Source organism: Sapajus apella, unplaced genomic scaffold (genome assembly GCF_009761245.1).
Source record: "Sapajus apella isolate SASKATOON/1434 unplaced genomic scaffold, GSC_monkey_1.0 scaffold12, whole genome shotgun sequence".
Classification (NCBI taxonomy): Eukaryota; Metazoa; Chordata; class Mammalia; order Primates; family Cebidae; genus Sapajus; species Sapajus apella.
The window spans coordinates 27,491,717-27,507,478 of record NW_022436952.1 but is presented as its reverse complement, the minus strand read 5'-3'; the positions used below and the strand labels follow the sequence as shown (position 1 = coordinate 27,507,478).

The 15,762-nt window shown below is 39.5% G+C and overlaps 1 protein-coding gene across 4 annotated transcripts in view; it reads left to right on the top strand.

Moving 5' to 3' along the window:
* Positions 1-13,421, top strand: part of TRIM37 (tripartite motif containing 37) — a 108,481-nt gene extending 95,060 nt beyond the window's left edge. For 2 of the 4 annotated variants that reach the window (XM_032280683.1, XM_032280681.1), the window contains 3 exons: positions 1-102; positions 9,892-10,008; positions 12,179-13,421. The exon at positions 1-102 is cut by the window's left edge and continues 4 nt beyond it. In XM_032280683.1, the coding sequence (XP_032136574.1) occupies positions 1-102; positions 9,892-10,008; positions 12,179-12,261 (302 nt within the window). In that variant the 3' untranslated portion in view covers positions 12,262-13,421. Of the gene's footprint in view, positions 103-9,864; positions 10,009-12,178 lie in introns of all 4 variants that reach the window. The other 2 variants (XM_032280680.1, XM_032280684.1) reach the window with 2 other exon arrangements.
* The last annotated feature ends 2,341 nt before the right edge of the window (positions 13,422-15,762 follow it).

Sequence of the window (15,762 nt, the reverse complement as noted above, 5' to 3'; positions counted from 1 at the left end):
GTCATCTGGAAGGACTGCAGATGACTGATTTGGAAAATAATTCTGAAACTGGAGAGTTACAGCCTGTACTACCTGAGGGAGCTTCAGCTGCCCCTGAAGAAGGTAAGGGATGATAACCTTATAAGTAAGCGGGAAGGGAGCATTCTGTCCCTTTTTTGGTAGTGGGTGGTGGTAGTGATAGGGAGGGGTTGGTTTCATGGAAATGTTACTGAGATCTGCTATTTGACGTCCTCGATCTGAATACAGCATTCCTTGTGCCACTGAATTTGATTTGCTAAGATATTAAATTCAGAGGAAGGCGAAATGGGTAAGTTACTCTATAAAAGGACATACCTTATTAGAAAGGGAGAAAAAAAATCTGCATATGGTTTATCTGTTCAGTCAATAAATGTGTTAAGGCACCTACATACCAGGCATCAAATTTTTTCTGTATTTATTTGTTTATTTAAAAGATAGGGTTTCACCATGTTGGTCAGGCTGGTCTTGAACTCCTGACCTCAGGTGATCCACCCGCCTTGGCCTCCAAAGTGCTTGTATTACAGGCGTGAGCCACCACGCCCGGCCTGCTGTATTTATTAATACAAAGTTGAATTAGATATGTTCACAATCTAATGGGGAAGATGTGCCCCAAAGCAACTAATTAGAATAATGTTAACTATCTTTTTAAGTCAGTCTTAATTAGTGTCTGTAGATGGCTTTTTTTAAAGAAGCATTGCAAGCTTTAACCATTTTTAAATCCCTTATGATGACTGACCTCAGCTTGTTCTCAGTTACACTTTCTAGTGTTTTTTCTGCGTGTTCTTCCAAGTTCATTATTGTTTATCTAAAAGCATAGAAGACATTTTGCAATTTGGGGCAACAGAGGTGCTTGGAACAAGGCTATTATTGCCCTTGCTGTGTCCTTTATAAGTTCAGCAGAAAAGAAAGTCAACTCTCTTAATGATGTTTGGCCTTGTAATTTATTTCTTAGCGAAATTCTACCACCTTCCACCTCTGCACTCATTTGAATATCAATGATTGATGAATTGTAGCTCAAAGCATACATACAGGTGCCAGCATCTACTTGGCTGCCCTCAGAGAGGGTGTGTGGGTGGTGGCATTTTCAGGTTTCTCAGTTAAAGAACACTAAACATTTTGGTCTTTGGTTGGTGCTCCTGTGTGGGCAGCATTATTTCAGTAGAAGAGATTAAATAGAAAATTTTTTTTAAATGATGTGTTTATTGTTAAAACATCAAGAAATATTATGATTGATGATCTTTATAGAAAGGGCCTATGGGAAAAAGTTACTTTCTGTGTGTCTCCGTATATGTTGGATTCTAGTAGCTTAAATTACTACAGAATATACTGGAATTCCAAGCTCATTTGTTTTTTCTGCCAAGCACAGTGGCTCATGCCTGTAATCCCAGGACTTTGGGAGGCCAAGGCAGGTGGATCGCTTGAGGTCAGGAGTATGAGACCAGCCTGGCAAACATAGTGACACCCATCTTTACTAAATATATAAAAATTAGCTAGGTGTGGTAGTAGACACCTGTAATCCCAGCTACTCGGGAGGCTGAGGCAGGAGAATTGCTTGAACCCAGAAGGTGGAGGTTGCAGTGAGCCAAAATTGTGCCACTGCACTCCAGCCTGGACGACAGAGTGAGACTTCATCTCAGATGATAAATAACAAACTCATTTTTTTCATGCAACATTTATGTCCATTTTACCAGATGTTACAGTCGATGCCAGTGATAAAATTCCTGAAACTACTGTTTAGTTCAGAGTTTCTCCACTGTAGCACCATTGTCATTTAGGCCACATAATTCTTTATTGTACAGGGGCTGTTCTCTGCATTGTAGAATGTTTAGCAGCATCCTCAGCTTTTAACCACTAGTTACCAGTAGTGGTACAACAACCAAAAGTGTCTCTAGACATTGCCAAATGTTTCCTGGGAGGCAAAATTATCCCCAGTCAAGAACCAGTAGTTGAACTAAATAATTCTCAACCAGAGGTGACCACTCCTTGAGAATCACTTGCCAGAGTGGGCCACAGTTACTAATAGAAACAAGTTGTAATTCTCAGGTGTGTTAGGTATGTGTAGTGGTAGTGGTAGGAGGGTGGCAGGGAGAGCAGGTGAAAACCAGTGGTTAGGTGTTGGGGAGACTAATAGCCAGTTATAATACAGAACAATGAGTGCTGTGATAAGGTGTATAGGCAGCTCAAATATGAGATACGTAATAAAAATAATAGATAATACTAAGTTCTTACTATGTTAAAGACTACCAGTATTATGTTATTCTCAAAATAACTCTACATGGTAGTTACTTTTGTTAACCCAGTTTTACAGGTAACTAAGCTGAGGCCTAGAGATGTAATTTACGTTACCCAAAGTCACAGGGTTAGAAATTGGAAGGTCGGGCGCAGTGACTCACACCTGTAATCCCAGCATTTCGGGGAGGCCAAGGCAGGCAGATCACCTGAGGTTAGGAGTTTGAGACCGACCTGGCCAACATGGTGAAATCCCATCTCTACTAAAAATAGAAAAATCAGCCAGGTGTGGTGGCATGCTCTTGTAATCCCAGCTACTCAAGAGGCTGAGGCAGGAGAATCACTTGAACCCAGGAGGTGGAGGTTGCATTGAGCCGAGATTGTACCATTGCACTCCAGCCTGGGTGACAGAGCAAGACTCCGTCTCGGGGCAAAAAAAAAAAAAGAAAAGCTGGGCGTGCTGGCACGCGCCACTATGCCCAGCTATTCAGGAGGCTGAGGCAGGAGAATTGCCTGAACCCAGGAGGCGGAGGTTGCGGTGAGCCGAGATTGCGTCATTGCACTCCAGCCTGGGTAACAAGAGTGAAACTCCGTCTCAAAAAAAAAAAAAAAAAAAGAAATTGGAAGAGCTAGAATTTGAACCTAGAGCCAGTGCTCTTAACTGTCGCCTCTCTGCTAACCTAGTCCCTAGTCAACCCTTGGAAAGATCATCCTAAGGGATGAGTAGGAGTTAGCCAGGTGAATACTGGTAAAAGAGAAGCCAGAATGGAGACAGACAGAGGTTAGCTCATGAAGAGTTATGTGGTATGTACCAGATAGAATTTGAACTTTGTCATATGAATAGGATCTAAGAAGTGATGCCTTAAAATTTCTACTCCAGCTGCATTGTGGAGAATGGATTTGGGGGTGGGAATGTAGTATGTGGACCTAGGGCCAGGAAAATTGGTAAGAAGCAGGTTAATTTAAGTACAGTGATTTGGACTTTTTTTTTTTTTTTAGAGACTTGGTCTTGCTGTGTTGCTCAGGCTGGTCTTAAACTCCTGGACTCAAATGATCCTTCTGCCTCAGCTTCCCAAAGTGCTGGGTTACAGGCATGAGCCACCACATCCAGCCAATTTGAACTTAATTTCAGCCTCCAATTTATCAATTTACATTATTTCAGAACTAACTTTTATATGTAAAATAGTTGGTCAGCACCAAACACTGGAACTTTTTGACAGTAGTTTCATTTCTTATTTAAAGCTAATTGACAGCTTATCCTAAACTGAAGAAAGGCATTTTGCTTGGGCATAGTTAAGATCTACAGTATATTTTACAAGTCTTTCAAAGAATGGAACTATTCATGTGGGATTTAGAGTTAAGTGGTCAGTGTTATTCAGTAACACATTTTACCTTTATATGTGGGGTGTTGTGCTATAAAGCACCTCGAACTCGATAAGAAAATTTGTTGTGAATGTGTAAATCAGCAGTGACACAGAAGCACACTCTTGTAATTTGTTACCTCCGAGTCCCAGGATAGACTGTGAGAAGGAGACTAGTTGATGAGGATGAGAAAAGGTAGTACAGGAGACAAAGGAAGCCCTCTGCCTCTTGCAATCAGCTTTGTTTCTCAAGGAGAATGTGGTCTTGCTCTCTGCTGCCAGAATTATTCTATCATCAGCAAGAGCAAGTTCTCAGGAAACCCTTACATACCTGTAAGCTTTAGTAGACAGTTGAATGGATTTGTCTTGTATGCATGCTTAGGAAAAACAAGACACTTTGAGTCAAACACAAAAAGACATTCTGTGTCAAATCACTGTGGGCTTCTCCCTCTTTCTCAAAGAGAGGGCTGTCTGAAGAACCTTAAAATAAGGCATTCTTTGTGGTACTGGCCGGGAATTTGGGACTACTAAAGTGTCTCTTAATTGCTCTTAAGCATCAGTTTAAAAATAACTTTTTTCTTAGACATGATAGTCATAAGCAGGATGCTTTTCCTTTTTGCTGGAACCATATGGGACAGCCTTTGGTTGTATTAGTCTTTGGTTTAATGACCTGATGTTGAAAAGGTTGACTTATTTTTTCTTTCATTTGATAACCTGCAGAACTGTAGGTAGGCCAGGTTATTTCTTGTTCTTTGTAAAACTCAGAGGCTTTGCTCTCTGAGTTCTTGCTGAAGTAGCACAAACCCCCTTCAGTTAAATCAGGGGTACTCAAAACATCATACAGGGAAAAGCCTTGGCACATCTGCCAGAACCCTTGCTGGCGGCCTCTTTAAGAGGAATATAGAGTCTGATGGCCTGCCATTGTTGATCATTTAGGGTAATGATTAAGATGCCTTTAACAAAATTTACCGAAAAATAACTGACTTGAACAAAAAGGAAAATTAACTCTCTTATATTAACAAGTATCCTAATAATAAGAAGGTATACCTAACTGTGATAGAGCAGTTTCAGAATTAGAAAATTTAGCTGCTCAGTGTCATCAAAAACTTGCCTTTTGTGTGTGTGTGTGGGTGGCATGGAGTTGGGGTGTTGTTTTATCTTTTGCCCTATCCTTACTTTCTCAGTGAGAGGCTTAGCTCTTCTCAGGGTGGTAAGATGATTGCTGTAGTACAAGACATCAGTCAGAATAGCATTCTGGGAGTGGGAGAAGATTGTTTTATATATCTCTAGCAGCAAGGAAAACCTTTCTCAGAGCACCTCAACAACTTCCTCTTCTATCTCGTCAGCCATTGTCAAGCAAAATGGTCCAAGTCCAGTTTTTTTGTTTTTGGAGATCGAGTCTTGCCCTGTCACACAGGCTGGAGTGCAGTGGCGTGATTTCGGCTCACTGCAACCTCCGTCTCCTGGGTTCAAGCGATTCTCCTGCCTCAGCCTCCTGAGTACCTGGGATTACAGGTGCTTGCCACATGCCTGGCTAATTTTTGTATTTTTAGTAGAGAGGGTTTCACCAGGCTGGTCTCAAGCTCCTGACCTCAGGCAATGCACCCGCCTCTGCCTCTGAAAGTGCTGGGATTACAAGTGTGAGCCACTGCACCTTGCCAGCCAAGTCCAGTTATTTGGTCTCCCTCTCCAACTCATTCCACATGGCTTAGTGGAAGAAGGAAAATACCTGAACAATATCAAGGTCCTCTTCGAAAGAGGAAAGGCAGATAAATTGTTAGTGACTAGAAGACAAAGTGTCAGCTATATCAGGTGGTTAATATATTTTTTAAGCATCTGAAATTTGAGCAACTCGATTTATGGGACTTACGACTCAAGTTAGCTTTACTGAGCATGTATGTAGGCCGTGCTTAAAAAATTTGGTAGATGATTGGTAAGATTAATATGATGCAGATTTCTTTTGCATTAACAATCTCTGAAGTTTCTTACAATTAATAGTATCTTGTAATTGCCATCATTGACATCCTGCAACTTGTCTTTTTCTTTACATTCACAAAGGTAGGAAACTTCTAGCTCTTAGTGCTTGACCAGGTATTTTCATGCAGGAATTTCTTTCTAGCATTTCTTGAGAAATGTATGTTTTTTTTGAATTCTGAGAAAAATTAGAATTAAATTTTAACAACACAGAAACATCACTGATTTGAAGGAATCTAGTTAGGGCAAGTTGAAAGTAATAACTAGAAATACTGATTCCTGGAATCAAAGGTTAAAGTCAACAGGAGCTCCTTGGAAAGAAGTGATTACAAATCAGTCTTCATGATAAATATTGCCATTTTATGTGTGTTCATGGCCCTGTCTGCTGCTAAGTAAGTATTAATGAGTTTACACACAGTATACTTAATAAAATTGAGTGGTGTTCCAAGAAATAGATTTTGAAGCAAAATCCTTATATTGGCATTTTTGACGTGTGATTCTGCACAGTATTGTAAACTTTGCTAAGTCCTAAATGTTACAATATTCACATACTACCCAGTAATACCCACATGCAGTCTAGCATTTGAATATTCACTATAGGCCTCAGTTCTTATAAATACTAATTGAATGATTTTTTAAAAGATACACATGTAGGCTGGGTGCAGTGACTCACACCTATAATCCCAGCACTTTGGGAGGCCGAGGTGGGCAGATCACAAGGTCAGGAGTTTACCAGCCTGACCAATATGGTGAAACCTCATCTCTACTGAAAATATTAAAAATACAAAAAAATTAGCCAGGCGTGGTAGTGCATGCCTATAATCCCAGCTACTTAGGAGGCTGAGGCAGGAGAATTGCTTGAACCCAGGAGGCGGAGGTTGCAGTGAGCCGAGATCATGCCACTGCAGTCCAGCCTGGGTGACAGAGTAAGACTCCCTCTCAAAAAAAAAAAAAAAACAAAACAAAACAAAAAAGATACACATGTAATGAATAGTTTGAAAAATGTATTTAAATAATAACTTTTTTAAAAGAATAATTTTGATTTTGGGAATTCCACAGAATTCCAGTTCATTTTTTTTGAATCCTGAAGATTGGTATTGTTGGGAATTAAGAAACACTGCTACTAAGAAATCAAATCTGTGCCTTGAAGTTCAGCTCAGTGTGGTTTTAGTGTTTTCAGCAACAGTTCCATGAAGGGCCACAAGGTGGAGGTGGTACTTCACAGAACTAGCTAGCTATGGTCTCTAATCATTACTCTTTAATGGTCTCTTTGCTCTTTTTTTTTTCTTTCTCCTACCTCATAAGATTGTTGTAAACTCTTCACTCTTTAGAACAGGCAAGTTTGGGTTTTTTGTTTTTTGTTGTTTTTTCTTTGCTGATGATGGAGACGTTTTCTAAACATTTAAGGCAGAAATAATGCTAACCAAACTCTTCTTGGGAACAGAAAAGGAAGAATGCAACAGTGAAGCCATGTGGGGCCACAGTTATCTTTTTGGAAGCTTTTTAAAGTAAAACAGATTTTATTTCTTTAAGAGTTAAAATACCTACCTGTTTTTCCTTGAGTAAGCTTTGGTAGTTTTTAATCTGTGGAAAAAATTTGTTCATTTCATCTGTTTTTGGTTTCATGAGTTATTTATAGTATTTTATATTTTAATAAAAAATTAAAATATTAGATTTTAATATAATTTTTTAAAATATATTTTAATATTTAAATATAAAAGTTTAATAAAAAAATTATAGTATTTTATTATATTTTACTATTTATAGAATCTATAGTTGATGTCCTCTTTCATTCCTGATATTGGAAATTTTGTTTGCTCTTCTTTTTTTGGTTAGTGAATATACCTAGGGGCCTTTAATTTTATTGATCTTTTCAAAGAAACACCATTTTGTTTCATTAGGGTTTTTTTGTTTGCCTGCTAATTTTATTATGTTTTCTATTATTTCCTTACTTTTTCTTGCTTTGGGTTTAATTTACTTTTTCTAGTTTCTTAAAGTAGAAGTTTAGATTATTGATTTGAGATATTTTCTCTTCTAATATAAACATTTAATGGCATAATTTTCTCTTTAAGCACTGCTATAGTCACATCACACAAATTTTGATATATTGTATATGCATTTACTTCAGAATGTTTTTTATAATTCTACAAAATTTCCATTGTACCTAGAACCTTCCTTCCAGAGAGGATTTTACTTTTGCTTTATTCAAATAACACTAGATCCTCAACAATTTTTATGTTAATTTCTTGAAATTTGAACCTCAACCTTAAATCCCAAACCTAAATTAGACACATAAATTTTACTTTGAATTTAGAGGTGAGACTTTTTTCTCCCTCTTGAGAGCCCAGTAGAAACAAAGTTCCTTGCTATTTTCCTATGCCAGTAGGCAGAGATTTTTTCTAGCCTCTTCTTTCAATAAGAGTTTTAGCAGTGGCCAGGCATGGTGACTTATGACTATAATGCCCCCACTTTAAGAGGCCAAAGCAAGTAGATTGCTTTAGCTCAGGAGTTGAAGACCAGTCTGGGCAACATGGCGAAATCCTGTCTCTACCAAAAAAATACGAAAGTTAGCCAGGTGTGGTGGTGTGTGCCTGTTGGGAGGCTGAGGTGGGAGGATCACCTGAGTGCTGGGAGGTCAAGGCTGCAGTGAGCCATGATTGTACCACTGTACCCCAGCCAGTCTCAAAAAACAAACAAAAATTTTAACATTATGCAGGGGGTGGGGTTTTAGTCTCACTTCCAGTTCCCTTTCTGTGATGGGTCCGTTTTTCTATCCTAAAGCAGCGTTAAAAATCCTCATGTGGCCAGGCACGGTGACACGTGCCTGTAGTCCCAGCTACTGCGGAGGCTGAGACTGGAGGATCACTTGAGTTCAGGAGTTCTGGGCTGTAGTGCACTATGCCAGTCGGGTGTCCGCACTAAGTTCGGCATCAATATTGTGATGTCCCGGGAGCAGGGGACCACCAGGTTGTCTAAGGAGGGGTGAACCAGGTAGGTCGGAAACAGAGCAAGTCAAAACTCCTGTGCTGATCAGTAGTGGGATTGCGTCTGTGAATAGCCACTGGACTCCAGCCTGGGCAGCATAGCGAGATCCCATCTCTAAAAAATAAATAAATAAAAATAAAAAGATAAAAAAGAAAAATCCTCACATGGGCCAGGCATGGTGGCTCACACCTGTAATCCCAGCACTTTAGGAGGCCTAGGCCAGTAGATCACCTGAGGTCAGGAGTTAGAGACCAGCCTGGCCAATGGTAAAACCCCATCTCTGCTAAAAAATACAAAAATTAGCTGGGTGCAGTGGCAGGCCCCTGTAATTCCAACTACCCAGGAGGCTGAGGCAGGAGAATTACTTCAACCCGGGAGGCAGAGGTTGCAGTGAGCTGAGATTGTGCTATTGCACCCCAGTCTGGGAGACAGAGTAAGACTCCAACTCATAAAAAATTTTTTAAATCCTCACATGTAGCTCTCCAGGGCAACTGTGGCCCCTGACCCACTAATGAAAGTTTCTTATCTTTCTGGAGGTTAAAGTGAGAGGATCTCTTCTCAAGCCCAGGAGTTCGAGACCCCCCTGGGCAACATGTTATAGCAAGACCCTGTCCCCCCCCCCCCCCCCCCAAAAAAAAATTTAATTAAATTAGCAAGGCATGGTTTCTTCATGTACCTGTGGTCCTATCTACTTGGGAGGCTAAGGCAGGAGTGTCACTTGAGCTCAGGAGGTTGAGGCTGCAGTGAGCTATGATCAGGCCACTGCAACCCAGCCTAGGTTGACAGAGACCCTGTCTCTCAAAAAATAAAAATAAATGAAAATCAAATGGCATACACAAAAAAAGTAGATGCCCAATTAGAATACAAACTAATGTATTATTAGAATTGCCAGAATTTCTAATATTCATATACCATGTGTATTTGTATAATATGTGTATATATGTTTTAGGCTAGGTACTATAATTATGTCTGTAATGAGTCAGGATTAAAAGAATTGCTGTTATCTCTTGTGACTGAAAAAAAGCAGTGTTTGATTTAGAAAAAAGAAATTTTCAATATAATGAAATTAATGCTGGTTTCAAATTGTAACTTTCAAGTACTGTGGAAAGGGCAGTTTTGAACTTGAGAACAAAAATAAAACCACTGCTATAAATAGCTAAAGAGAATCTACGTTTGTGTGATTACTTTTGTCTTTGTTTATTGAATTCTTGACATTCCATGTAAAATTCAATTAGGAATCTAAGGTTAGTAGATAAGGAGATTTCTGTTCCTTTCACTAACAGTGGTTTCTTTTCAGAAACATGTTCTCCTTCCTTCCTGCCAGAAATGAGTAGCGACAGTGACATTGAATGTGACACTGAGAATGAGGAGCAGGAAGAGCACACCAGTGTGGGCGGGTTTCACGACTCTTTCATGGTCATGACACAGCCCCCGGATGAAGGTGCAACACATGATGTCATTTTACACAGATTAATAAAACCACCGTTGCTGCTTCTCTTTCTTCTTCTGCTGCTGCTGCTACTTCTACTACTTCTGCTCTGCTGCTTTTGCTTCTTTTGCTTCTACTTCTTTTTTTTTTTTTTTTTTAATTATTGTCATTTGTGAGACAACATTCTTTGTTAAGCTATTATGGTGAGTACTGAAAAAACATAGTTGGTAATATTTGACTTGGTTGTACCTAATGAGTGCTACTTACTGGGTAGAGAAGGGGTCCACAACCTGCTTTTATATAGTCCATGACCTGAGAATGGTTTTTTACTTTGTAAAGAGGTAAAGAGTCTTAAAAAACAAGCAAAAGAAACCAAGAAGAATTTTCTTTTTTTTCCCCACCTTTCCCCCTCAAGACAGAGACCCAGGCTGGAGTACCGTGGCACAATCTTGGCTCACTGCAACCTCCGCCTCCTGCGTTCAAGTGATTCTCTTGCCTCCACCTCACGAGTAGTTGGGATTACTGGCACACACCACCATACCCAACTAATTTTTTTTATATATTTAGTAGAGATGGGGTTTCACCATGTTGGCTAGGCTGGTTTTGAACTCCTGACCTTGTGATCCACCCCCCTGAGCCTCCCAAAGTACTGGCATTACAGGCATGAGCTACCGTGCCCAGCCCAAAGAAGAATTTTCAACAGAGTCCATTTTGTGGCCTACAGTGCCTAAATATTTACTATCTACCTTTCATAGCAAATGATTCGCAATCCCTGGGGAGACTTTAGATGTTTGGGGTTTTGTTTTTTTTTTTTCAGAGATTTTTCTAGCCTACTCTAAGATAACTTTAAAAATAACCTTTTCTGATTTCTTAGAAATACATGAAGATTATGAAGTCAATTTTTATTATCTCCTACCCCCAAAAAAGTTATTAGGAAAAAACTCAACAAAAGAAACCTACTGTTAATATTTTACCTTGTTTTTTTTCTGTTCTCATTTGCATTTCTTCTACCTAAATTTGTTGTTGTTGTTGTCGTTGTTGTTGTTGTTGTTGAGACGGAGCCTTGCTGTGTCTCCCAGGCTGAATTGAGTGGCTTAATCTCAGCTCACTGCAACTTCTGTCTCCCAGGTTCAAGCAATTCTCCCACCTCAGCCTCCCGAGTAGCTGGGACAACAGGCATGTGCCACCATATCCAGCTCTTTTTTGTTATTTTTTAGTAGAGACAGTATTTTTGTATTTTTTAGTTTTCGCCATGTTGGCCAGCCTGGTCTCGAACTCCTGACCTCAGGTGATCTGCCCACCTTAGCCTCCCAAAGTGCCGGGGATACAGATGTGAGCTACCATGCCAGCCCTACCTAAATATTTTTGTATTCTGCTTTTTTCACTTAAATATAAGTTATTTAAAATGTCATAAACTTTATTTTATGGCAACCTAATATTCTGTCATGTGGATATAACATAAGTATTCTGCTGTGAAGCAATTTTCTGGAATATAGATTAATCAATAAAAGGATATACTGTCACGTTAGAGAAATACACATTAAAAGTTACCCAGAGGCCTTAATAATCAATCTCAACATTCCTCTGCAGGATATCCTAGAGTAACAACATTGTCAAGTCTATGCTAATTGTCTGCTTTAAATTTTACATATTTTCCTGGTGTTCTAGTAACTTTTTCAATACAGAACCAAGCATTTGATGATTTGTAAGTACTAAGGCATCTTTAGTAACTTCCTCTGCTTCTAAAAGAAGCATCCAAATTTTGTGCAAGTTATTTGGAGTGCTGGTGGTTTTTGTGATAACTTGCACGTGTAGTTTAACTGGCTTTGAAATAGGTTTTATGTTTATAAGGTCTTGAATCTTGAGAATATACATCATTGCTTCTTGTTCCCTTCTTAAGCTGCCCCCACATTGTCCCCAGGAGGACAAAATGAGACAATTCCTATCTTTTAATTGTGAGCGTCTGTTACACATTTTGTTTTTTCCTTTATTTTTTCTTTGTGTTTGCTTATACCTGACTGAGATCACAAATTCTCTGAAGACAGAGATTTGTTCACAACCCAGCACATCTTTATCACTTAAATAACACATTTGGTAAGATCATTTAAAGACTTGGGAAGCAAAATATTCCTCCTGTTGTATGCTTTTAAATTTTAAATTATTTATTTTTTTTTATTCATAGATACACATTCCAGTTTTCCTGATGGTGAACAAATAGGCCCTGAAGATCTCGGCTTCAATACAGATGAAAACAGTGGAAGGTAATTGCCAAATCAAGAGAACTGACTTGCAAGCTACCTTGACCTTGAATTTTGCTATAGTTGGTGCTCAAATTTGTCATCAGTCAGATAATCAGATTTAGTCTTACTTTTTCATTACCTGAAACAGTAATTTGGAAACTGTCGGAAGGTGGCACAATTTAGAATAAGATCGCAGTAGTACATGGGAAAAAACAGTATGGGAAGAGTTCTTTGTAACGTAAGGAAATGACAGTGTCGTTCTCTATTAATGTAGCAAATGTGTGCATTCACAAAAGGCAGTTGTCTACTACAGCAGAGGTGGTTAACTGCCAGAAAATGTACCCCCCAAGTCATGCATGCCCTCAGTAACCTGCTCGGGATTGGTGCTCTACTGTCTTTGGCTAGAGCTTAGTTGTGTTTAAATGATCACCTTTATATTTGGGGTTTTAATTACACTTTAGTTACAGTTCCATTAGTGCCTATAGATTAGTGAACAGAACAATTGCTTATGAACAGATTCTGCCCTGTAGACACTTTATGTGAATAACTGAAGTAACACTAGACTGAGTCTCCTCTTTGGGTAGGCATCTTCTCATTATTTCAAGTACAGGCACACTGTTTATTGGCATGTAATCTTTATGTTGTGTGACTTCTGCAAGTGTAATTTTAAATGAATTAACATGGACTTGTTCTGTTCCTGGTCCTGTAAACACATCTAAGATTATTTACAATTATTTCATTTTTTTCTGCCTCTTACCATACAACTGTAGTGCAACAAATATTTTAAAGCCCGCCTTTTTTTCTTTATTTTCATCAGTTGGACATTGATTTCAGTGTCAACAGATTTAAAGATTGATTCATGTTGCACAGTGGCTTACATGAAAGTGAAACTGATAAAAGATTTTCTTTCATACTTAAAATTAGCCCAAGACAGTTGCCACACTTTGCCATTGTGCTCCTGCATTTGTGTTTGAGCTGCTATGTATTGTGAAAATTACATTGAAAGTTGACTAAGAGACTATTGACAAAGCATGATAATTATACATGTGAGAGACATCTGCTGTATTTTACTTAGTGAATATTGTTCACTTTTCCGTGTCTGATGTCTTGCTGAATGCTGTGACTCAGTTTACTTTTGTTCAAAATAGTTTGCACTTTTTAAAATAAAATCAACTTGAGAAAATATGCCTCTGCTATTTATTAAATTGGGAGCAGAAACCCTTTTTTTCTACTCATTGCCTGTGGCTATTTAGTAGTATAGAGAAGATCCAAACATTTGATTGTTTTGTGTTTAGTTTCATGGTAAGGAGTGATGCCTAGTGTTGATCCCAGTCATTCTAAAATTATAATAAACCTGAAAGACCAAAAGATTTCTTCATTACCTTGCTTCTGTATTTAGTATTTTATCTCGTTTACTTCTGGAAAATTTCTCCTGAGTAGAGTTTTCTGTTAGGGCTAGAGACACATTAATGCTTGTGTTGTCTATGAACATATCCTTTCTGGACAGCTTTACTTGTGTCATTGATCCTTAAGTAACCTTTGAGGTAGATGAGTTGTGTATCAAAGCTGGTTTGGCCATGGAGCCTGAGGTATGGGGAGGTTGTATGATTCTCTTAAGGTTTGACACCACTGGCAGGGATGGGTGAACTGCTGGTCTAGTGCCTTTTCCACTTTATCTCACTTGCACCAAACCCAACATTCTGATACCTAATAATTAAAAACCCAAAGATTCTTCTTTTTTTTTTTTTTTTTTTTTTTTTTGAGACGGAGTTTCGCTCTTGTTACCCAGGTTGGAGTGCAATGGCGCGATCTCGGCTCACCGCAACCTCCGCCTCCCGGGTTCAGGCAATTCTCCTGCCTCAGCCTCCTGAGTAGCTGGGATTACAGGCACGCGCCACCATGCCCAGCTAATGTTTTTTGTATTTTTAGTAGAGACGGGGTTTCACCATGTTGACCAGGATGGTCTCGATCTCTTGACCTCGTGATCCACCCCCCCTCAGCCTCCCAAAGTGCTGGGATTACAGGCTTGAGCCACCGTGCCCGGCTTTTTTTTTAGCTTTTAAGATAATTTTAGGTTTGCAAAAGAGTTGCAAAAATTGTGAGTTTCCGTATACCCTCTGCCCAGCTTCTCCTTTGTTAATGCCTTACATAATTATAGAACAGTGATCAAAACTAAGAAATTAATCCTGGTTACAGTATTGTTAATCTACAGAATTTGTTCAGATTGCATCACTTATTTCACAAATGTTCTTTTTCTGTTCTAGGATCCAGTCTAGGATCCCACATTGTACTTTGTTAGCATGTTTCCTTGGTATCCGTCAGTATATGATAGCCCCACCATCTTTCCTTGGTTTCGTGACCTCGATATTTTTGAAGAGGATGTGTTATTTTATTAGATGTTCTTCTGGCCAGACGCAGTGGCTCACGCCTGTAATCCCAGCACTTTGGGAGGCTAAGGCAGGTAGATCATGAGGTCAGGAGATTGAGACCATCCTGGCCAACAGAGTGAAACCTCATCTCTACTAAAAATACAAAAGTTGGCCAGGCGCGGTGGCTCAAGCCTGTAATCCCAGCACTTTGGGAGGCCGAGGCGGGTGGATCACGAGGTTAAGAGATCGAGACCATCCTGGTCAACATGGTGAAACCCCGTCTCTACTAAAAATACAAAAAATTAGCTGGGCATGGTGGTGCGTGCCTGTAATCCCAGCTACTCAGGAGGCTGAGGCAGGAGAATTGCCTGAACCCAGGAGGCGGAGGTTGCGGTGAGCCGAGATAGTGCCATTGCACTCCAGCCTGGGTAACAAGAGTGAAACTCTGTCTCAAAAAAAAAAAAAAAAAAAAAAAAATACAAAAGTTAGCTGGATGTGGTGTAATCCCAGCTACTCAGGAGGCTGAGGCAGGAGAATCACTTGAACCCGGGAGTCAGAGGTTGCAGTGAGTTGTGATCACACCACTGTACTCGAGCCTGGTGACAGAGCGAGACTCCGTCTCAAAAAAAAAAAAAAAAAAAAACGTTCTTCTATTTGGGTTTGTCAGATGCTTTCTTATATTAACTTGAGGTTATACATTATTGGGAAGGCCCTTCTCAGTGCATCATATCAGCGGGAATACAATGTTTATACGTAAATGTACATATATATACATACATATAGATTGGTGTTTTATTTTTTTCTTCTTTTTTTTTTATTTTTTTTTGGATGGAGTCTCACTGTGTCACTCAGGCTAGAAGGCAGTGGCACCAGCTTGGTTCACTGCAAACTCTGCTTCCCGGTCTCAAGCGATCTTCCCACCTAAGCCTCCCGAGTAGCTGGGACTATAGGTGTCCACCACCATACCTGGCTAATTTTTGTATTTTTTGTAGAGATAGGGTTTCACTATGTTGCCCAGGCTGGCCTCCAACTCCTGAGCTCAAAGCCATCCACCTACCTCAGCCTCCCAAGGTGCTAGGATTACAGGCACTACCCACCACTCCTGGCCTGATGTTGATTTTTTTTTTTTCTTTTTCCTTTTTTTTTTTTGAGACGGA